Below are 22,808 nucleotides of genomic sequence, written 5' to 3' on the forward strand. Positions count from 1 at the left end.
TCACAAGCTGTACAAAAGTAGTTTGTAGTGCCATAGTCTGCTATCCTTCCCTAGAGGAACTACCTGCAGTCTGGTTATTTCCAAGAAGAAAAAAAAAACATCGTCTGAACTATAGTATAGACTTGACCTTGAAAGCTTTCCAGATAATTGACTCACATAGGTTGTCTCTTTCTCTGTCCCTCTGCTCTGCTGGAATCTGGGGGAGTGTCTGGCTGCTGCTGACATTTATGATTAATTTTGTTTTTGTTTATTTGGACTTGGGATTGAACCCAGAACCCTGTATTTGCTAGGCAAGCACTCTGCCACCAAGCCACACCCACATCCCCATAATGGTTAATTTTAAACAGCAAGGAGGGCTCTGAGCCTTGTGCTCCAGCTGCTCTGGGAAGTGAATTGAGAGAGTTTGTTGGGGACATTTGACTTCAGTGACTTCAGTCATTGCCTGTGTCCCATCAGCATCACTGCTGAGGTCTCACCCACAAGCTGCTCCCACCTGCTTATCCACATACTGTGAGCCAGCATCCTCCTCCAGCTCACTCTTAACTTTTTTCCCTTCTTTTTCTGACATCTGGCAGTAAACTCCATTAGAATACTTCTTTCTCTCTTGTTTTTGAGACAGGGTTTTATGTAGCTTGGGTGGGTCTCGGACTTACTATATTTAGGCAGATGTGAGATTGCTGTAATAACTGAGGGTGACCTTGGACTTTGGGTCCACCATGCCCTGTTGATGTGGTTCTGAGAATGGAACCAGGGCCCCATGCTAGGCAAGCACTCTGCCAGCCAAGCCACATCCCAGCCCTCCCTCATTTACCTTTTTTTTTTTTTTTTTTTTTTTTTGGCCTTTTTGGGACAACATCTTCCTGTAGCCCCAGATGTCCTGGAACTCACTATGTAGACTAGGCTGGCCTTGAACTCACAGAGATCTGCCTGCCTCTGCCTCCCGAGTGCTGGAATGAAAGGCATGCGCCACCACACCCGGCTCTTATTTTTTTTATATATATTTTTTTATGTGTATGAGTGTATTGCCTGCATGTAGGTAAGTGCACCCGTGTTCTGCAGTGCAGGACAGAAGGAGCTGTCGGATCCCCAGAACAGAAGTTACAGACAGTTGTTAGCTGCCATGTAGGTGTTGGGATTCAAACCCAGGTCTTTTGCAAGAAGAGTCAGTGTTAACCGTGGAGCCATCTCTCCAGCTCCCATTTACCCTTTCTTTGAGACAGGGTCTTGCTATGAAACCCTGGCTGGTGGAACTCAGTACGTAGCCCAAGCTAGAACCCTGCTACAACCTCCCAGGTGCTGCATTGCAGCTGTGAGCCCCCATGCTCTCTTTGGGATGTTTTCTGACTCATTGCTGCAGCCTAATATTGATGACAAGTTAATATTGAAGAGCTGATAGTTAGCTGGTTTCTTTTAGGGTCCCTTATGCTGTTGGACAGGAGGGCTGGTTCATTTCTGCCACAGACTTCACAATCTCTTGATTCTGCTTTCTTTCAGTCAAGTGTCTATTTATGAGGTGGACAAGCAAGACTGTCGCAAATTTTGCACCACTGGTATTGATGGAGCCATGACAATTTGGGATTTCAAGGTATTTCTTTGTGGTGGTTATTTTTTGCAGTGCTGGGGATGGAACGCAGGGCCTTGCATGTGCTAGGCAAGCACTAGCACACTGAGCTTCCCCAGCCCTTGATTCTAAGGCTTTCCCACAGTTCTAGCTCAAATCTTGTTTGTGTTCAAACTCTTCCTGAGAGAACTATTTCTCTCCTGGAACTACAGCATTAGCTTTCATGCGTGGCAGGAGGGCAGGTCCCAGAACCTTCTGTGTTGGGGACTACCATCCTCCCTGGGGGGTTGGTGTCTCCTAGATTTCATTTATTCCCCAGAATAAATTGCATTGTTGAAGCAGGCACTGTGTTGGGCAGCAGCCTACATTTCTCTGTATAGACATTTTTCTAGTTTACACTCATTTATGTACTAAACATAGTGGATAGGACTGGAGAGATGACTGAGCACTTAAGAGTGAATAGTGCTCCTGCAGAGGTCTTGAGTTTGGATCCCAGCACCCATATCTGGTGGTCACAGCTATCTAACTCCAACTCCAGGGGATCCAGTTCCTCTGGCCTCTGAGGACACCTGCACTCACATGCACATATCCACACAGACACACACGCATGAACATACAATTGTTCAATTAAAAATACAGTAAATCTTTAAAATAAACACAGATGGATATGGGGCTCACACCTGTAATCCCTGCACTTGGGAGACTGAGGCAGGAGGATTGCTTTGAGTTTGAGGCCAGTCCAGGGTAGAGAATAAGACCTTGTCTCCAAAAAAAGAGGTGTGGGCAGTGAGCAACAGTGCTTGCTGGCAAACATAAGGCCCTGAGTTCAGATCTCAGTATTCATGTAAAAAGCTGGGTGTGGACATGTGCCTGTAACTCTTGTCCTAGAGCTGGAAGGGGCAGAGATGGGAGGATTACTGGAGCTTGCTGGCTGGCACCATAGCCAAAAAAAAAAAAAAAAAAAAAAAAAACCAACAAAATAAAATATACTATACGCTCCAGGTTCAGTAAGAAGCCCTGTCTCAGGGGAGTAAGGCAGGGAGTGATAAAATACCCAGTGACCATATACCTGCACACACTAAAATCAACAGCAAACTGGGTGTATAATCCTAGCACTCAGGAGGCTGAGGCAGGCAAATCTCTGAGTTCAGGGCCAGCCTGGTCTACATAGTAAGTTCCAGGACAGCTGGGGCTACAGGGAGACCCTGCCTCAAAAAGACAAAAGAAAAATTTTAAAAAAAAAAAGGACTGAGGTGTGGACCCAGAGCTTGTGAGCTGGGTAATGTGGGCAGAGACATCTCTGCAGGGAGAGAGCAGGGTAAGTTTGGAGACGGGGATCTGGGTCATTGCAGGTGGGTCTGTGTGCCCATCAGGGAGGAGAGGGGCTACAGTACAAACTGAGGGGAAACAGGTGGCTAGTTCCCCTAGTAATGTTCCTCCTTTCTCAAGACCCTAGAGTCCTCGATCCAGGGCCTCCGGATAATGTGAAGCCGAGCGAGTCTCCGCCATCCAGCTTGAGGAGCAGGCTGACCACGGCTCTGCCTCACGTGGTGTCGAGGAACGCAGGCCCCATGGAAACACTGCACCTCGGATCAAGCAAACTGTGTGTTCGTTTGGGTATCATTGGTGAGAGTGTTGGTTTTAAAGGAGGCAGTGGTTTGTTTTCTGTTTTGTTTTCCTTTTGTTTTGTTTTGATTTTGGTATTTCATTCCATTTTGACCAAAGCTTCTCTTTAAGTAGTTTGTTACTGAGAATTGTCACACTAACTTAAAGGAAAGGGTGAAGGGTGTGTGTGTAACTTGTCTGCCAGAAATGCAAATAAAAATCCTGAATGTGTAAATGTGTTCATTTTTAGATATGGCCTTAGATCTTGGTTTCTTTTTTTTTGTTCTTTTTGAGATAGGGTCTCCCTGTAGCCCCAACTGACCTGGAACTTGCTTTGTAGACCAGGCTCACCTTGAACTTACAACAGTCTGTACTCCAGTTCCAGAGGATCCACCCTCTTTTGGCCTCTGCAGGCTTTGCACAATGGGTGCACTTATATACATGCAGGCAAAACACTCATGCACATAAAATAAAAATAAACAATTAGAGCCAGGTGTGGTGGCACACACCTTTAATCCCAGCACTTGGGAGGCAGAGGCAGGCGGATCTCTGTGAGTTCAAGGCCAGCCTGGTCTACATAGTTCCAAGACAGCTGGGGCTACACGGAGACCCTGTCTCAAAAAGACCAAAAAAGTAATAATAACAAACAATTAAAGCTGGGCATGGTGGTACACGCCTTTGATCCCTAACACTGGGAGGCAGAGGCAGGCCTCTCTGTGAGTTCAAGGCCAGCTGGGACTGCAGGGAGATCCTGTCTCAAAAAACAAAAACTAGGGGCTGGAGAGATGGCTTAGCGATTAAGCACACTGGCTGCTCTTTCGAAGGACCTGGGTTAAATTCCCAGCATCCACATTGCAGCTAACAACAGTCCTTAACTCCACTTCCAGGGGAATCCAACTCCTTCTTCTGATCTCCTCAGGCATTGCATGACACGGGTGCACTTACACACATACAGGCAATACATTCATACACATAAAAATTTTATTTTAAATGAAAAGCCATTTATTGAGCTAGGCATGGTAGTACACATCTATAATCCCAGCACTCTAAAGGCTGAGGCAGAAGGATTGCAAATTCAAGGCCAACCTGAGCTACATAGTGCTACCTTATCACACAAAACATAACGGAGCATTCTTGTGAGGTAGGGCGATTCATTGACCATTCTCTTAGCATTGCAGTCCTGCAAAATGCACTCTGATAAGTCTTAAGAGAAACCCACCTCCACTGAACAGTAGAGCCAGTTAGAGCCTGCCTGGAGGACTCAGGTCTGCCCTGCGTCCCCATTTCTCTGAGCACCACAAATAAGAAGAGGAAAGAGGAATGTTCTATCTTAAGACTATTGTCCCTGGTGGACATGGTGGTGCATGCCTTTAATCCCAGCACTTGGGAGGCAGAGGCAGGTGGATTCCTGTGAGTTCAAGGCCAACCTGGTCTACATAGTGAGTTCTATCTAGGCTAGCTGGGGCTACGGGGAGACCCTGTCTCAAAAAGACCGAAAAAGAAAAAAAAAAAAAAAGGGTGAATACATGACCATAAGGAAACAGTCTTCCAGGCCTCTGGGAACTTGCTCATATGAATTTACAGCAATAGTGACAGCATGCACAAAACCTATGCAAACTCAGACAGAAACCCAGCATAGAACTGGGAAATGGGCAGCAGGCCCCAAACTTAGCCAAGAAACAGTTGGCAACTGATTACTGCTAGATGAGGGAGAGTTGCCGTTCTTTAAGGGAGTGATGCTAGGTAGGCTGACGAGACTCCAATGGATGAACTCACTGAGGGGCATCTGGGTATATAAGCTTGACTTGATAGGCCTTAACATAATGAAATCTAGTAGGGGGATTATAGAGGGTGTGGATAGGGAAGGGGTTCTAAATATTAAGATGTATAAAATTCACAAAAATTCAATAAAAATCTACATTATAAATAAATGGGGCTAGAGAGATGACTCAGTGGTTAAGAACACTGTTCTTGCAGAAGATCCAGGTTTGAATCCCAATACCCACATTGCAGCTAACATCTGTCCATAACTCCATTTGCAGGGGATCCTGTTCGGGGTCTGAAAAATTCTGGTCTGAATTGACCACTTGGACACTGAGACTCAAGAGAACTTAACTGCTTTATTGAAATCGACTGGCCAGGGACACAGGCAGGCTTGGGTGCTTCACTGCGACCTAGAGCCTTGGAAACTCAGGGCTTTTAAGCACAACAACTGCAGAGCAGGGGATTTCTATGGGAACCATAAACAGATGTACCAGGAAAGGGTTCGAACAATCTAGGGCTGATTTCCAGAGCCTTAACCTATACAGCCACTGGCTAGCTTACCTGGGGCAGAATGTTCTTCCTCTTCTGCCCCGGACCATTTCCATAGAAACCATAAACAGATGTACCAGGAAAGGGTTCGAACAATCTAGGGGATTTCGAGTCAGGCGGAGGGCAGCTCTTTCTCAGAGGACAGGGAGGGGTGTCTGAGGGGCACTCTCCTTCAATCCAGTGGCCTCTTCTGTCTTCTGGAGGCATTGTACGACATGACATGGGTACACTTACATGCAGGCAATACATGTATACACATAATTTTTTTTTTTTTTTTTTTTGGTGTTTTTGAGACAGGTCTCCCTGTAGCTATAGCGGGCCTGGAATTTGCTATGTAGACCAGACTGGCCTCAATTTCACGAGAGATTCCCCACTTCTGCCTCCCAGTCACTGGGAATAAAGGTGTGAGCCACCATGCCCGGCTAGAATTAAATCTTTTTAAATATACTGAAAAATGCAAGGCTGAGAATCTTTCTAGATACCAATCTAAATGTGTAGCAAAATCACTTGGGCTGAGACAGGATCACCATGAGTTGGAGGCCAGTCTGATCTACAGAGTGGATTACAGGCCATCCAAGACTACATAGCCAGAGCCCATCTCCCAAAAACAAAATCAGTTGATCTGTAGTAGCCTTGAGTGTGGCCATGTCTTGACTGCGCTGCTCAGGACAAACATCAGCAATTTTTTTTTTTTTGGTCTTTTTGAAACAGGGTCTCCCTGTAGCCCCAGCTGTCCTGGAACTCACTATGTAGACCAGGCTGGCCTTGAACTCACAGAGATCCCTCTGCCTCTGCTTCCTAAGTGCTGAGATCAAAGGCGTGTGCCACCACGCCCGGCTTAAACGTCAGCAATTTTATGGGGGGGGGGGTTGTTTTTTGAGACAGGGTCTCATGTATCCCAGGCTGGCCTGCCACTCACTCTGTAGCCAAGGATGACCTTGAATTCCTAATCCTCCTACCACCACAGCTGGTTTATTCAGAGCTGAGGTTAGAACCCAGAGCTCTGCATGCTAGGCAAGTGCTCAACCCACTGAGCCACAGCCCCAGACTCCGCAGCAGCACTTTAACAGCCCCCCTGGGTACTACCAAGAAGACTCACAGGAACGCGATCCTTACAAAAGATTAATGTGACTTTCTATGACTCATGGCAAGCCTTACTCTGTCTCCAAAAGAGGATCCTAGTACCTGGGTGCTGACCTGGTGGCCCTGCCTCAGTCACTCCCTGTGCTGTGGTGTCCCCTCTGCACCCCGGATGGCAGGAACTCCTGTGTACTTGAACGTACTGAGGTGAGCATTGACTGCTGACAACAGCTCTGTAGGTGTTGCCACACTATAAGGATGAAAGACCTCATGTTCAGAAAGGGGAATGGAAAAGGAGCTCTTGAGAACGCCAGTGGTAGCCAGTGAGCGTTCGAGCTGCAGGACAAGGCTAGAAATGGACATGCCCTAGTGTCAGCCCAGTTCAGCTCATCCAAGCCTCGAAGCAGGTGATGTCCCACTGGTGATGAGAGTTTCTTTTTTTACTTTAATACTAATTTTCTGGCAGAACTGGGGCTCAAACCTAGGATCTTACATGTATCAGACTAGCTCTACCACAGCTGTATCCTCAGCCTGAGCCATTTACATGTATGTACATTTTTTTATTTTACTTTTTTGTATTCTGTGCAGTGTCTGTGGAGTTTTGAAGATGGTATCAGAGCCTTCTGAGTCACCCAGTATGGGTGCTGGGAACCAATCCCAGGTCCTCTGCAAGAGCAGCAAGTACTCCATGGCTGAGCCACCTCTCCAGCCTCCTAGTTATTTATATGCTATTACTGCTATTATTTTGTTTACTTTTCTGAGATGGCATTTTGCTCTGTTACCAGGCTAGCTAGCCTGAAACTCAAGATCTTTCTGCCTCAGCCTCCTGAGTAATGGGGTTGAAGGTGTTCACCACCATCACCATATCGGCTCTGAACCTTCTTCTTTGTGTTTTGATTTTGCTTATTTTGTTTTTTTTTTTTTTTTAAGACAGGGTCTCCCTGTATCCCCAGCTGACCTGGCACTTGCTATGTAGACCAGGCTGGCCTCCAACTCAGAGAGATACCTGCCCCTGCCTCCCAAGTGCTGGGACTAAAGGCATGTGCCACCACACCCAGCTCTAGACCTCCTAAAGGAGCACTTTGGAGGGTTTCACTGTAGAGCTGAATTTCCCAATTACAAAGGCACAGAGCTCTGACTGAGAAGGTGAGTGTGTGACTGAGTGCCTTTCCAGAGGACTGGTTGGGATGGGCTGAGTGTTGTAGACCTCCCTCTTGGGTTTAACCATTTTACACTGGCTGGTAAGCTTTGGGCACTGTGGTTTACCTTCTCTCCTGCTAAGTTATCACTGGGTGATCTCTTGGTCTGGAGGTCCTTGTTCTGGGTGTTGAAACAAAAGGAAGATTATTCTGGGAGTTCCTGGGGAAGGTTTTCTTCCTGAGCCTCCCACTGCTAGACCAGTCCACTGCTTGCTTGAGGTCAGCAGTGTCCAGGAGGCAGCAAGGCTAATACAGGGGGAGGAAGGAGCTGAGAGCCAGCAAGATAATGGAAGAAGATGCTGAACCATCGAGAGCCTGGATAATGGAAGAAGATGCTGTACCAGCCCCACAGGGCTGACGCCTCCCAAGTTAACCCCGCATGAGGCTGCATTTCTTGGAAATCAGAGATGCAGAAAAAATGGGGTAGCAAAGCGTTGCCTCAGGGCACTTTGTGCAGATTCCAGGAAGAGACTGAGAGCTGTCCAACTGATTCCGGGAACTCCAGGTGAAATCCCTGAGCAGCCCTCCCTCAAAGACTTGCTTCCTGAAGGTCAGAAAACTTCATGGTACTTGCCTGCCTGAGGTCCCAGCACTAGCGAAGCTGATGCAGGAGGATTTTTGAGTTCTGGGATGACAGTCTGGCATAGACCCTGAGAGAGACAGAGAGGGAGAAAAGGACAGGGAAGGAGGACAGGAAGGGAGAGGGAGAGAGCTAGGAAGGAAGGGAGGAAGGAGGGCAGAGCCAGGGAGGGCAAACTGTCTCTTGAGGGAATCATTTCAAATACCTCCTGTTGCTTTGAAATCGGAGGTGTACTTCCTGTGTTTGTTTTCAGTTCTATTTTTATTTACTTACTGTGTGCATGTGAGGGGTGCACCCCACAGTACACACGTGGAGGTCAGCATAACTTAAAGAAATCAGTTCTCTCCTTCCACCACGGGAACTGCAAGTGTTAAACTCAGATCACCAGGCTTGGCACCAGGCACCTTTCCGGTCTAAGCCATCTTGCAAGCCCCTCCTGTGTTAATTTTTAATCTCTGTGCCTGGATAATGGAAGGTTATGGTTCAGGACAGACTCCTTGCCTCTGTGACAAAATTTTGACAAAAGCAACTTAATGCTGGTCAGGGTGGTAAACACCTGTAAGTCCCAGCACTCAGGAAACTGAAGCAGGTGGATCTCTATGAGTTTGTGAGTTCCAGGCCAGCTAGGGCTACATAGCAAGACCCTGTAGCCAAAAAAAAAAAAAAAAAAAAAAAAAAAAAAAACAAATGCTACCCACTATGGCGAAAGCAAACAGGTGTGGTGTGTGGTGTGCACTTATAACCTCAGCGCTGAGAGGTGGAGACAGTCAGGCAGGTCCCTGGAATTCACAGGCCTAACTATTGAGCTCTAGGCCAGGGAGAGACCCTCCCTGTCTTAGAAGCACAAGGTGGATGGTGCCTGAGGACTGACACCTGAGGTTGACCTCTGGCCCCCACATGCACACATTGTACCTCCACACACATGGGCACACACATGCATACACAGGAAAGCTTTGTTTTGGCTAATGACTTCTCAGGTCTCCGTCTATGGTCACTTGGCCCCACTGCTATAGGCCTGTGGTGAGGCACAGCATCACAGCACAGAGGGTGGAGGGAGCAGAACTGCTCACCTCATGGCTGCCAGGAAGAGAGAGAGAGAGAGAGAGAGAGAGAGAGAACTATCAGGATGAAACACACTCTTCAAAGGCTTTCCCCCAGTGACTGACCTCCTCCAACTAGACCCTAGGTCCTAGCAGCCCAGTCAGCTAAAAGCTCAATGGATTCACCCACTGATGAGGTCAGCATCTTCATAATCCAATCACATCTCAGAAGAGCCACCAACAGGATGAAAACACATGAAGTTGATGAGATGGCTCAGTGGGTAACACTCATGCCCTCTCCCACAATAAATATATTAAAAAGAATTTTTGTTGTTGTTTTTTGAAACAGTGTCTCACTATCTATTCTGAGCTGGCCTAAAACTTGCTATGTAGAACAAGTTGGCCTCAAACTCACAGAGATCCACTTGCCTCTGCCTACCAAGTGCTGGGACTACAGGCATGCACTACCATGCCTGGCTCTGAATAAATTAAAATGTAATAACACACAAGACTTCAGGAGACACAATATATAAACACAGTACTTCCCTGTCCTGTGAGCCTTCCCACCATGACTGTAGGCCTGTGAGGGTGGTGTGACGGGTGGTGTTCAAACCGTTTACTTCACAGATGTAGAGACTGACACACAACAAGGGTGACTTTGCTGAGGTTATACCACAGGGCAAGTGGCAGACCCAGAGTTGCATTCAGTTTTTGAGGACTGTTCATTCATTCACTCATTTGCCCATTCATTCATCCTGTGGCTGTTGTTGAGTAGTTCCCACCGTGACGGGGCCTGGGAATAGCAAATCAAATCACACAAACATGGCTGCTGTGTGAATGACCATTATGAGTAGTTTCATCATGTCAGACTACCTCACTTCCCTTTTCACTTTAAGAAGAGGTAGAAACAGGTAAAAACTTTGTAAGCTTAACAATAAAGCAGACAGAGGCTGGGAGTGTAGCTCAGTGGTAAAGACCTGCCTCGAATCCCCCAGTGAGGGGCTGAGGCGTGGCTCAGTGGTAGAGCACCTGCCTAGAATCCCCCAGTGAGGGGCTGGAGGATGGCTCAGTGGTAGAGCACCTGCCTAGGATCTCCCAGTGAGGGGCTGGGGTGTGGCTCAGTGGTAGAACACCTGCCTGAGGGAGTAGTTCAGTGGTAGTGTGCTTCCCTAGAACCTCCCATAAGAGGTTGAGGGCATGGTTCAGGACAGACTCCTTGCCTAGTATGTGCAAGGCTTGAGTTCCATGTCTAGCACCACCCCAAAAATGAAAATGTTGCCAGATGTGATGGCCCATACCTTTAATCCCAGCACTTGGGAGCAGAGGCAGGCAAATCTCTGTGAGATTGAGGCCAGCCTGGTCTACATAATGAGTTCCAGGCCAACTGGGATACAGGAGGGAAAAAAATTACAAATAACCTGGTTCATGTATCGGAACCCTTTTGAAGGGAGCTTGGGCTCAAGGTGACCAGTCAGGGTTGGGCTCTGGTCTTTCCTTGGTGCTGTGTTTTGGAGACTGAGGGCAGTGCCCCTCTGTGCTCACTCTGCAGCCCATCTGGAAGGAATTCTCTGTGATGAGTCACCATCCAGCGTCCTGGCTTTGGCTCTGTTCTTCCACTGAAGTCAACAGGTCATCTTAGTCAGGAGTCTAGGCCAGGGGATACCGCCACAAGCTTAAGGAGTTAGATCACTCAAGGCCTCCTGGGGCCATACCCTAGGCCTTCACAGAGCTGAGCTGGGATGGGAAGCCAGGGACTCAACAACAGTGCCAGCACCCACTAGGCAGCTAACAGCCATCTGTAACTCCAGTTGCAGGGATTACAAAGCCCTCTTCTGGTTCCCACAGGTATTGCACACGTGGTATTCTTAACACACATGCAGGCAAACACTCATACACATAAAATAGAAATTAAATAAAAATTTTCACTTACATTTATTTATTCAGTGTGTGTGTATGTTTGTGTGTGTGCATGGGAGCTCAAGTGCACTACATACAGTATGTGTGTGGAGGTCAGAGGACAGCCTGAGCAAGTCAGTTCTCTCCTTCCATCATGGGGTTGTGGGGCTCAAACTCAGGTCCTTAAGGCTTGCCTGCAGGCACATTTAACCACTGAGCCTGCCCATTTTCTGTATATGCGTTTGTTCGTTTTTGATTTTTATTTATTTTTTATTTTAAGTGTATGAGGGTTTTGCCTACATGTGTTTAAGTGTACTGCACTGCAAAGATCAGAAGAGGGAGTCGGATCTCCTGGACTGCAGTTATAGGGTTAGCCTCCATGTGGGAGCTGGGAACTGAACCCCAGTCCTCTGCAAGAGCAGTCAGCGCTCTTAACCACTGAGCCATCTCTCCAGCCCTACTTTTTAGTTTTATTTTATGTGTATGAATATTTTGCCTGTATGTATGTAAGTGCACCCATGTCATGCTATGCCCCTGGAGGGTAGAATAGAAAGTCAGATCCCCTGGAACTGGAGTCAGGTGCCATGTGGGTGCTGGGAACTGAACCCGGGATCTTCTGCAAGAGCAGTCAGTGCCTTTAATCGCTGAGCCATCTCTCCAGCTCCCATTTTGTTGTTTGAGGCAGGGTCTCTTGTAGTCTCTGCTGCCCTTGAACTCATTATGTAGCCAAGGATGACCTTGAACTCCTGATCTTGCCTCCACCTCCCAAATGCTGGTATGCACCACAGGCGCTTAATTGCTCTGTGCTTCTAAGTATATCTAGCCCCCCACCCACCAAGCACCCCTAAAAGAAAAGCTCAGGGTCCCAGTGTAACTGGAGCCAGACTGTTGGCACAGGATACTGTTGGGAGTCTAGGGAAGGCCTCTCATAGGGGTGAGGGGAAAGTGACCTTACAGGCACTCAGCCTGGGCTGGCATGACAAAACCGCATTTATCAGTGAGGGCAATGTGGGGGACATAGGATCTAGGCAAAAAGAACAGCATGTGTCAAAGGCCTAGACCAGCCACGGTGACGGTGGAGGTCTGGTGACAGACCACCACACCTGGCTGACTGAGAAGTGTTTACCTGGGTCCTCATCCACCTGACCACCCGTCATGGCTCCGTTGGTGACATATAGGGTCAGAACTGGATGGCCCCAGAGCACCACGAGACTTGGGTAGCTTGCAAAGCTGTGTAGGTAACATGAAAGAGAGACGTGTTCAGAAAAGAGAGGTCACCTGGGGAGATGGCTCGGTGGTTAGAGCACTGGCTGCTCCTGCGGAGGACCTGAGTTCAATTCCCAGAACCCACGTGGTGGCTAACAATGACTGTAACTCCAGTTCCGGGGGTCCGATGCCCTCTTCTGACCCTGCAGGCATTACACATGGTGCACTTATACACATGCCCACCAAGATACTCATACACATAAATAAAATATACTTTTTAAAAAAAGGACACTGAGGATGAGGAGGGCGGGGCCAGGCATCACTGGCCACTTCCATGCCGCCTTCACTGCCCAGGGCCTGCAGTTGGGCTCCCGGGGTGCACAGGTACCTGCACGGGAATGAGGCCCCCACCGGTCTCTAAGTTGCTTGGTCACCTGCCTGTGGACTCCAAGCCCCTCACTGCGTTCTTGGTGGCCCGAGCACTGACTCCCGCCCTCCAGCTGCTCCCCCAGCCTCAGTTTCCCCACCCAGAATGTACTAAGGGCTTGGCTGGCGATTTCCGGGTAGATCTGCTCTAACTTTCCACATACCCCGGGGGTGGGCGGGACCTCGGATCGGGCCTCATCAGTCGAGGGCCCCGCCCCCCGAGTCCCTGCGGGGCTGAAACCCGGAGGCCCCGCCCCCCCCGCCCACGAGGAAGTGGTTGCTGCACTGCGTGGGGCTCAGAGCCGGATCGGCGCGTCGACTGTCCAGAGTCCGCGGCCGGGGCGCCCCGAGGTGAGGGTCCGAGGTGAGGGGGTGCTAGTGGCCCCGAGGTGTGTGAGTGCGGGGAGGGGTCTGAGGCCACTTGGGAGTGAGGGGACAAGAGGCGATGTCCGATGGTGAGGGGCACCTGGGGGGTGAGACACGAATGGAGGGCAGTCTGCAGATGCGGAGGACCTGATGGGGCTCCCGGCGAGCAGCCGGTGCGCGGGATGCTGGGGATGCGGGGCGCGAGGCGGGCAGGAATCGCGGGGAGGTGGAGGCTGCAGTCCTCACGACACCATCGAGGCGGCCACTGCCCCAGCCTTCGCGTCCGGTCTCCGCTTCCCGATCTCCACCCTCGAAGTCTGCCTGGCACCCCGAGTCTCCCCGTTACTTCGGCCGCAGGGCCCCACGCCCAGTCACTTCCCCTCTCCATCCGCGAGCCTTCCGGGTTGCTGCAACCGGGAAATGAGCTGGCGCCCCCTCCCCGTCACTCCACCCCTTTTTAGTGCCCGCCTCCACCGGAGTCCAGGTTCTAGGGGCGCCCCAGACCTCGAGGGGGTGCCTGGCAAACTGATGCCCCTCCTTGCCCGGTGGCATGGGTGGTGGGGAAGCGCCCAGCCAGGCCACCCAGGACCGGACTGATCCAGTCCGGCCCTCGAGCGGTGGACAGGAATCCTTAGCTAAAAGCCAGCCTAGGGCCAGGCGGAGAAGAGCTAGTTCAGCTCCCAAGGCTGCTCAGGCCTGAGGCAGTGTGGTCGTGACGTAGGCAAACTGCCTAACTTGTGTGGGCCTCAACGCTCCTTGCCCGGAAAATGGGGACCTTCCAAGTTCAGAGGCTATAGTGCTGGGTGTGGCTAAGACACTGTCAGACACTTATAGTGCCGTGTGCACTGCTGACCTCATCCGTCCACTTGTCCATCTGGTTAACCTGACCCAGGGCGGGGATGCGGGTCTGAGTCCCAGGCTCAAAGCCATGCTAAGTACCCTGTGATATCTAGGCATGATGGTGCACACTTCTAATCCCAGCACTCAGGAGGCAGAGACAGGTGGATCTCTTGAATTTGAGTACAGCCTGGTCTACATAGGGAGTTCCAGGCCAGCCGGGCCTACCAAAACAGAACTCTGTGACTTTGAGGGAAGTTCCATCTTCCTATGAGTCAGGTTTTCCTAAAAGTACTGAGTGCAAATCCCCAGAACCCACATAAAGTCAAGTATATGTCTCAAACCCAGCTCCTGTGGGGAGCCCCAACTCCAGAACTCCTGAGCCAACTAGCCTGGGAGTATGCTGTGGGACCCTGTCTCCAACAGGGTGGAAGGCAAGGATTGGTAGCCAAGGCTGTCCGCTGATCTCCTTGTGAACTGTGCACACACACACATACACGCACACTCACGCATGAATGTATATGTACATGTTCTTTCTGTGTAAACTGAAGTTTCTGTTGATTATCTTTGCATGTATGTAAGTGCACCAGTGTCATCCAATGCCCTGGCAGGACAGAAGAGGCCATCGGATCCCCTGGAACTGGAGTTATGGACAGTTGTTAGCTGACATGTGGGTGCTGGGATTCAAACCCAGGTCTTCTGCAAGAACAGCCACTTTTCTTAACCGCTGAGCCGTCTCTCCAGCCCCTGCATATTTTCTTAATAACATTCAGATTGCTTTGGGGTTTTCTGTGTTTTAGTGTCAAGGCCTCAAGTGCTCTGCCATTGAGCTATCCCCTCCAACCCCTCGATGTGGTTTATCTTGGTTTTTCCACTCAGTCACTGTCAGAAAGAGGGTTTTCGTGCCAGATGTGGTGGCATGTGCCTTTAATCCCAGCACTCAGGAGACCGAGGCATGCAGATCTCTGTGAGTTTGAGGCAGCCTGAGCTACATGGTGAGTCCTAGCCCAACCAGGATACAAAGTAAGACCCTGTGTCAAAAAACAAGAAAAAAAGGACTGTTTTCTGTGGCCCAGACAGTTCTAATAAAGAGGGTCTGAATGAATATATTTGCTTTTTCAAAATCTGGTGTCTGTTTTCTCAGTACCAAAATGGATCTTATTTAACATGTATATGTGTTTGGGTATGCACACATGAGTCCGGTTACCACAGAGGCCACAGACGTCAGATACTCCAGGTAGAGGTGTTTGTGAGCTGCTGGACAGATGCTGATGGGTCAGCTCTTAACCACTGCGCCATCTGTCCAGCTCACATAACATGCATTCCTACACAATTGTTGGAATTGAGAATTACCACATTGTCCTTTGGAGACACAGGACAAATTAGCAACAACTGAGAATTTCTCCACAGCCCTGCCAGCACTAGGTTTTATATGTTTTATATGTTCTGGGGTTTTGTTTTAACTGATTTGACAGTATTTTATGATTATTTTAATCTGGGTTGCTAGACTGGATTTTGCCCAGTCTGTGAGACTTCAGGAGCAGCCTGGGGGAGGAGGAACTGGGGGTAGCAAGGGCTGCTCACAGCAGCCAGCCTCCTTCCCACCACAGGAAGTTGAGTAACTGCTTAGCACCCTACAAAAAAAAAAAAAAAAAAAAAAAAGGCAAAAAAAAAAAAAAAAATCACATTTAATACACAAGGCATAGCACTATCTAATACATTTATAAAAAAAAAAGTGCTGGCAGCTGCCCTGCAGCCCTGAGCTGGGCGGGGACTTCCTGGACTGTCTTTGGAGCCAAGGTTCTTTAGAGCTGCAGGCAAGTCCTGCGTATTTTAAGTCTCAAATCCAACCAAACCAGGGACATGAAGCCAAGACGAGGAGGAGAAGCAGGAAGGCACACACAGGCTGAGCCCCCTTCAGGCTGGGTTTTTCTGGATAATGAGGCAGGGCTGAGCCATCTTTACCCAGACAGTGTGGAGAGAGCCAGAGTTTGATTTTTATTTATATTATTAGTGGTCTTTATTGAGACAGGTCTCCCTGTAGCCCCAGCTGGCCTGGAACTCACTATGTAGACCAGGCGGGCCTCAAACTCACAGAGATCCATATTATTTTGTCCTTTTGAGACAGGGTCTCCCTGTAGCCCCAGACCTACGTACACCAGACTGGCCTCGATCTTACAGAGCTCCTTCCACTTGCCTCTGCCTCCTCCCAAGTTCTGGGATTAAAGGCCACCATGCCCAGCCATTTTTTTTAAAAATTTTTATTTATTTATTTATTTTGGTCTTTTTGAGACAGGGTCTCCCTGTAGCCCCAGCTGTCCTGGATTCACTATGGAGACCAGGCTGGCCTTGAACTCACAGAGATCTGCCTGCCTCTGCCTCCCGAGTGCTGGGATTAAAGGTGTGCGCCACCATACCCGGCTTGTTTGTTGTTTTTTTTTTTTTTGAGACTCGGTCTTACTACGTAGTGCTGCCTGACCTGGAATTCTCTATGTAGACCAGGCTGGCCTCAAACTCACAGAGATCTACCTGTTTCTCCCTGTTGAGTGCTCAAATGAAAGACAAGCATTACCACACCTGGCCATTACTTTGTTTTATTATTTTTTATTTTTATGTGTATGAGTGTTTTGCCTGCATGTATGTAAGTAGACCGCATGACCACAATGCCTGCAAGAGGCCAGAAAAGGTTGTCAGAGTCCCTGGACCTAAGTTACAGATGATTGTTTGCTACCATGTGGCTGCTGGGAACTAAACCCAGATTCTCTGCCAGATCAGCCAGTGCTCTTAACTGCTGAATGATGAGCCATCTCCAGTCCCTATTTATTTTAATTTCATTTATTTGTGAACGTATGTGGGTGCATGGATGCCACACAGCATGGTAGAGATCAGAGGACAACTTGCAGGAATCAGTTCTTTCCTTTTATTATGTGGGTTCCAGGAAATGAACTCAGGTCCTCAGGCTTGGTAACAAGCACCTTTACCCTCTGAGCCATCGTGCCCACCCCTAATAATTATTTTGAAACGGGTTCTTTCTATGAAGCCCAAGCTGCCCCCCAACTCATGACCTTCCTGCCTTAGCCTTCTGAGTCCTGGCATCACTGGTGTGTGATGCCATGCACACCCACCTGGAGAGTTTAAATCCAGCACGCTGTGGAGCTGAGACCTGAGACCTGGAAGAGGGTCCTTCTCTGGCCAGCAGCTTGGACTAGCTGGTTTTGGAGGGAAGCTGTGCCCTTTCCCCTCCTCATTCACAGACAGGACCTTCCTATGATTCACATTTCCAAGCTTTTCTGACCACTGAGTCAGTTCATCAGGAGCACAGATGACCCCTCCCTGTTTGTGAATCGGCATGATGAAACAGAGCACATTTCTTGTCAGAGCAATGGATAGTGGAAGCTGTTCACCCAGCCACATTCAAAATGTGTTTCTGGAGGGCTGGGGTGTGGCTCAGTGGTAGAGCTCCTGCCTAGAATCCCCCAGTGAGGGGCTGGGGGGTGGCTCAGTGGTAGAGCGCCTGCCTAGAATCCCCCGTGAGGGGGTGGGGTGTGGCGCAGTGGTAGAGCCCCTACCTAGAATCCCCCAGGGAGGGGCGGGGGTGGGGCTCAGTGGTAGAGCCCCTGCCTAGAATCCCCCGTGAGGGGGTGGGGTGTGGCGCAGTGGTAGAGCCCCTACCTAGAATCCCCCAGGGAGGGGCGGGGGTGGGGCTCAGTGGTAGAGCCCCTGCCTAGAATCCCCCGTGAGGGGGTGGGGTGTGGCGCAGTGGTAGAGCCCCTACCTAGAATCCCCCAGGGAGGGGCGGGGGTGGGGCTCAGTGGTAGAGCCCCTGCCTAGAATCCCCCGTGAGGGGGTGGGGTGTGGCGCAGTGGTAGAGCCCCTACCTAGAATCCCCCAGGGAGGGGCGGGGGTGGGGCTCAGTGGTAGAGCCCCTGCCTAGAATCCCCCGTGAGGGGGTGGGGTGTGGCGCAGTGGTAGAGCCCCTACCTAGAATCCCCCAGGGAGGGGCGGGGGTGGGGCTCAGTGGTAGAGCCCCTGCCTAGAATCCCCCGTGAGGGGGTGGGGTGTGGCGCAGTGGTAGAGCCCCTACCTAGAATCCCCCAGGGAGGGGCGGGGGTGGGGCTCAGTGGTAGAGCCCCTGCCTAGAATCCCCCAGTGAGGGGCTGGGAGTGTGGCTCAGTGGTAGAGCACTTGCCTAGAATATACAGGGCTCTGGATCTCATCCCCAGTTCCACACAGAAAAAAAGTTTGAGACAAATTTCTCAGGTAGCCCAGACTGGCCTCCAAGTCCTGATCCCCCACCTCAGCCTCCAGTGTGTTTGAATTAATGGCCTGTGCCTCTATGCAGTTTCAGAATCTGTCTAAAAACAAATTTTTTGCATACCCTAGTTCATGGTCTTTGGTGTTGTTAAGGTAGAAACCCCTGTCCACATTCAAGACTCAAAGCACCATTGAATGCACATGCCAGGAATTCTGAAGGAAAACAACCCCTCCCAAGGAGGTCAGCCCTTGTACTGTCTACCACCCTGCCTCACCCAGCCTTGAATCTACTGGTGTGAAGCACCCTGAGTGGGCATTGCTCCTGGGAGAACAAAGATACCCAGCCCTGTGCTGAAGGAGCTGGCTTCTAGCCAGCCAGGACATTTGCTCCACACTTCCCCAGGTTCCTGTTTCCAGGGTGTTAGTGGGGGCAGGACCAGTTTCACAGTTCCCTCTGGTCTCTTGTTTGACTGATGGATGGGGTGGCTCAGGATCTAGCTCTGGGGTAGACCTCTTGTCTAGGGTGCCCAAGGCCCTGGGTTTGATCCCCAGTGCCCCAAAATATACAAGAACATTTACGGGAGTGTGAGAACAGAGGTCAGAGTGGACTGAGGTCTGACAGCAGGTGCACTGGGCAGAGGCAGACCCAGTTCTTTTATTGAGAAGTGGTCTTGCCGCTGCCTCCCAGGTGCTGGGATTAAAGGTATGCGCCACCACACCGGGCTTAAATTTTTAAAAAATATTTTTTATTTTTTATTTTATTTTATTTTATTTGGTCTTTTTGAAGCAGGGTCTCCCTGTAAGCCCCAGCTGTCCTGGAACTCACTATGTAGACCGGGCTAGCTTTGAACTCACAGAGATCCGCCTGCCTCTGCCTCCCAAGTGCTGGGACTACAGGTGTGCGCCACCACGCCCGGCATATTATTTTCATTTTATGTGTATGAATGTATTGCCTGCATGTGTATAAGTGCACCCATGTCCTGCAATGCCCCCAAAGGTCAGAAGAGGGTGTCAGATCCCCTGGAACTGGAGTTAGGGACAGTTGTCAGCTGCCACGTGGGTGGTGGGACCTGAACCCGAGTCTTCTGTAAGAGTAGTCAGTGCTCTTAACTGCTGAGCCATCTCTCTAGACCCTTATTTAAATTTTTTAAAAATAAAATTTTAATAATATACATATAAAATGTAAAACAAAACACACACCCAGCCAAACTTATAAGCAAAATGTGTGTATACCAATATAGTTTCTAAGAATAACATGTATTGGTCTGGTGTGGTAGCACACCCCATTCATCTCAGCACTCAGGAGGCAGATCTCTGTGAGATGGAGGCCAGCCTGGTCTACAAGCTGGGGCTATAGAGAGACCCTGTCTCAAAAAAAGAGAGAATAACATACATAGTTTTTATAAATTAATAACTTAAACATTTTAATAGAGTTTAGTTTGAATTTATTTTTATTTTATCTGCATGAGTGTTTTGCCTACATGTATGTAAGTGCATGGTGTGTACAATGTTCATGGGGCCAGACGAGGATGTCCTTTCTTCTGGAACTGGAGTTACAGATGGTTGTTAGCTGCCATGGGGATGCTGGGACTTGAACTCGGGTCCTAAGCAGCCAGTGTTCTTAACTGCCGAGCCATCTCTCCAGACCCTTCTCTGTGAACTTTTTACATTGAGGTGGCTGGCAGGTTGTGGGTGGCACTCCCCACCCCGCCCCTCTGGTAGATAGAGGTTTCTCTGGAAATGATGAAGTCCAAGGCAGCCAGGGCAGGGTGTGAAGCCCTCCTAGGTCTGACCACACAGACAGGACGCGCAGAGCCAGGCCAGAACTCTCGGTCCTCGTTTGGAAGACGAATCATCGCCTGGGCCCTGCTGGTTTGGTTGCTTTTCAGAAGTTAGTAGAGGAGAAATGAGTCTTCCTCTTTCCCACCCGCTTCTCTCCTGTCCCCTTTTAAGGTACTGGTGCTGTCTGAACTAGTGCTAAAATGTGATTGGTTGGTAGATGTGTTTCGAGCTTCACTGGCTCCTAGTCACTTTATGCCTGTGGCTGTCTTTACCAGCTTCTTACTGTTCTCCAGCACAACCTTTGGGCTCTAGGAAACTGGGGTCAGGGCTCCCCAAGTTGTCAAATTATCCACTAAGGACACAAGGGGCTGCTGCTGGGTGCAGCTATTTCATCTCCACAGTCAGATGTGGCCAGGCACGTGAAGAGTGTCCCAGCAGTTACCGGGAAGTCTGGCTCTGGGTTCGAATTCTCACACAGGCTGTAGCCCCAGCATTTCTTACTGGTTGCCATAGGGAAAAGGGGTCATGAGGTTTCACTGCAGTACAGAAACCAATCAGAGCCTGAGCTTTGGAAGTGGCTTGCCTTAGCTGGTCACACTGAAGTACAGTTTATTGCTGAGTCGGTCATGTGTTTCCTGTGGTGGCCCTGGCTGGGAGATCCCCATCAGGCTGCTGGCTAAGCTGAGGTCACCAAGGTGGCATTTCCAGATCCTGAGCACCTTGTTCACAGGACCTCAGAGAAGCAGTGGCTGGGGCATGTGCTTGCTGTATGCAGGAGCACATCCAAGCTAAGTGCACCCATGGGCACAGCATGCACACATGCATTCAAGGCATGCTGGGATTGGGGAGATGGCTCAATCCATAAAGTGCTTGCTTTGTAAGCATGAGGGCCTGAGTTTGATCCCCAGAACGCACATAAAAGCTGGGTGTGGAGTTTGAGAGACAGCTCTACAGTTAATAAATAGTGCATACTGCCGTTATGGATCTGAGTTCAGGTCCCGGCATTTGTTTGCTCCAGCTCCAGGAATCTGACGCCCTCTTCTGGCCTCTGTAGGTACTGCATTCACTTGCTCAAACCCATAATGAAGACCAGGTGGTGACACAAACCTTTAATCTGAGCACTAGGGAGGCAGAGGCAAGCAGATCTCTGTGAGATCAAGTTCCAGGATAGCTGGTCTCCAGGGAGACACTGTCTTAAAAAACAGACAAACAAAAATATTAAATAGATAAATAAAAATAAATAATAAAGAACATCTTTTAAAAGGCCAAGCCTAGTTGGGCGTGGTGGCGCACGCCTTTAATCCCAGCACTTGGGAAGCAGAGGCAGGCTGATCTCTGTGAGATCGAGGCCAGCCTGGTCTACATAGCAAATCCAGGCCAGCTGGGGCTACAGGGAGAACTTGTTTCAAAAAGACCAAAAAAACCAAGTCTGGTTGCACACACTAGCAATCTCAGTCCTGAGGAGGAAGATCCCTGGGACTCTGGCCAGCCAGCTTAGCTGACTTGGGAAGTACTAGGGCAGTGGGAGACCTTGCCTCAAAAACAACCAAAAACAAGGTGGAGGCTATTGAGATGGCTTTGCAATTAACTTTCTGCTCTTGTAGAAGTTGAGTTCCCAGCACTGTGGTGCCTGCCTCTAGTCTCCTCTTCTGGTACATAAACAGGCATAATACAGGCAAAACACTTGTACACGTAAAATAAAATTAAATAACAAAACAAGGCGCATGGTAGGACACCTGAGGTTTTCCTCTGCCTCCACACATGAACACACACACACCGAAAGTGTGCTTGCATGTGCAAGTCTTGAATTAGGTGGGCATGTGGCCCTGAGCCATGTCCACGCACACCCCCTCACCCACAGCAGATTTAAGTTGAGGATCTGCTGTGGCCCCAGTCTAGTCAGTGGGGACTGACAGTCCTGCCTCCGATTGGCACACAGGTCCTATGGCACCTCAGGAACTTTCTAGAAAGGCCTACCATAACTGGAAGCAGGAGGTTTCAGCCAAGTGAGCAGAGGGTGGCAGGGCCCACTGGGGAGTGCACTGCACAGGGCGCAGTACCATGAGCCCTCTTTTTATTTTTTCTCCTTTGTCTTTTTGAGACAGGGTCTCCCCGTAGCCCCATCTGGCCTAGAACTCACTATGTAGACCAGGCTGGCCTCAAACTCACAGAGATGGGTCTGCCCCTACCTCCCAAGTGCTGGGATTAAAGGCGTGTGCCACCATGCCCGGTTTGTGCTGTATCATTTTTTTGTTGTTTTTTTTTTTTTTTTTTTTTTTTTTTTTTTGTCTTTCTGAGACAGGGTCTCCCTGGCTTGTTGGAACTTGGCCTCGAACTCACAGAGATCTGCCTACCTCTGCCTCTGGAGTGCTGGGATTAAAGGCGTGTGCCACCACGCCGGGCTCCTGCTGTATCTTATTTTGAGACAGGGCCTCACATATTCCAGGGTGGCCTTGAACTCACTATGAGGATGATGTTGAACACAGGTGTGTGTCCCCACACCTGGTCTATGCAGATGGAACCCAAGGCCTCAAGCATGCTGTGAATGCACTCTACCAACTGAGCTGCATCCCTAGCCCTGTTGATTTTTCTTTGTTTTTTTTTTAATTATATGTGTGTGTGTGTGTGTGTGTGTGTGTGTGTGACTTTTGCCCACGTGTATA

At 49.5% G+C, this 22,808-nt stretch overlaps 2 protein-coding genes across 3 annotated transcripts in view; both read left to right on the top strand.

Annotated features, from left to right (window-relative positions):
• The window catches only part of Arpc1a (actin related protein 2/3 complex subunit 1A), a 29,285-nt gene extending 25,884 nt beyond the window's left edge, over positions 1–3,401 (top strand). The window contains exons 9-10 of the mRNA XM_008824035.3: positions 1,495–1,585; positions 3,011–3,401. Of these exons, the coding sequence (XP_008822257.1) occupies positions 1,495–1,585; positions 3,011–3,049 (130 nt within the window). The 3' untranslated portion in view covers positions 3,050–3,401. The remainder of the gene's footprint in view (positions 1–1,494; positions 1,586–3,010) is intronic.
• A 9,756-nt stretch (positions 3,402–13,157) lies between these two features.
• Arpc1b (actin related protein 2/3 complex subunit 1B) overlaps positions 13,158–22,808 on the top strand; it is an 18,124-nt gene continuing 8,473 nt past the window's right edge. The window contains exon 1 of one of the 2 annotated variants that reach the window (XM_008824036.3): positions 13,158–13,257. The gene's annotated coding sequence lies outside the window, so the exon portion shown is untranslated. Of the gene's footprint in view, positions 13,271–22,808 lie in introns of both variants that reach the window. The other variant, XM_008824037.3, reaches the window with a different exon arrangement.

The sequence above is a fragment of the Nannospalax galili genome, unplaced genomic scaffold (genome assembly GCF_000622305.1).
Source record: "Nannospalax galili isolate Female #2095 unplaced genomic scaffold, S.galili_v1.0 scaffold809, whole genome shotgun sequence".
Classification (NCBI taxonomy): domain Eukaryota; kingdom Metazoa; phylum Chordata; class Mammalia; order Rodentia; family Spalacidae; genus Nannospalax; species Nannospalax galili.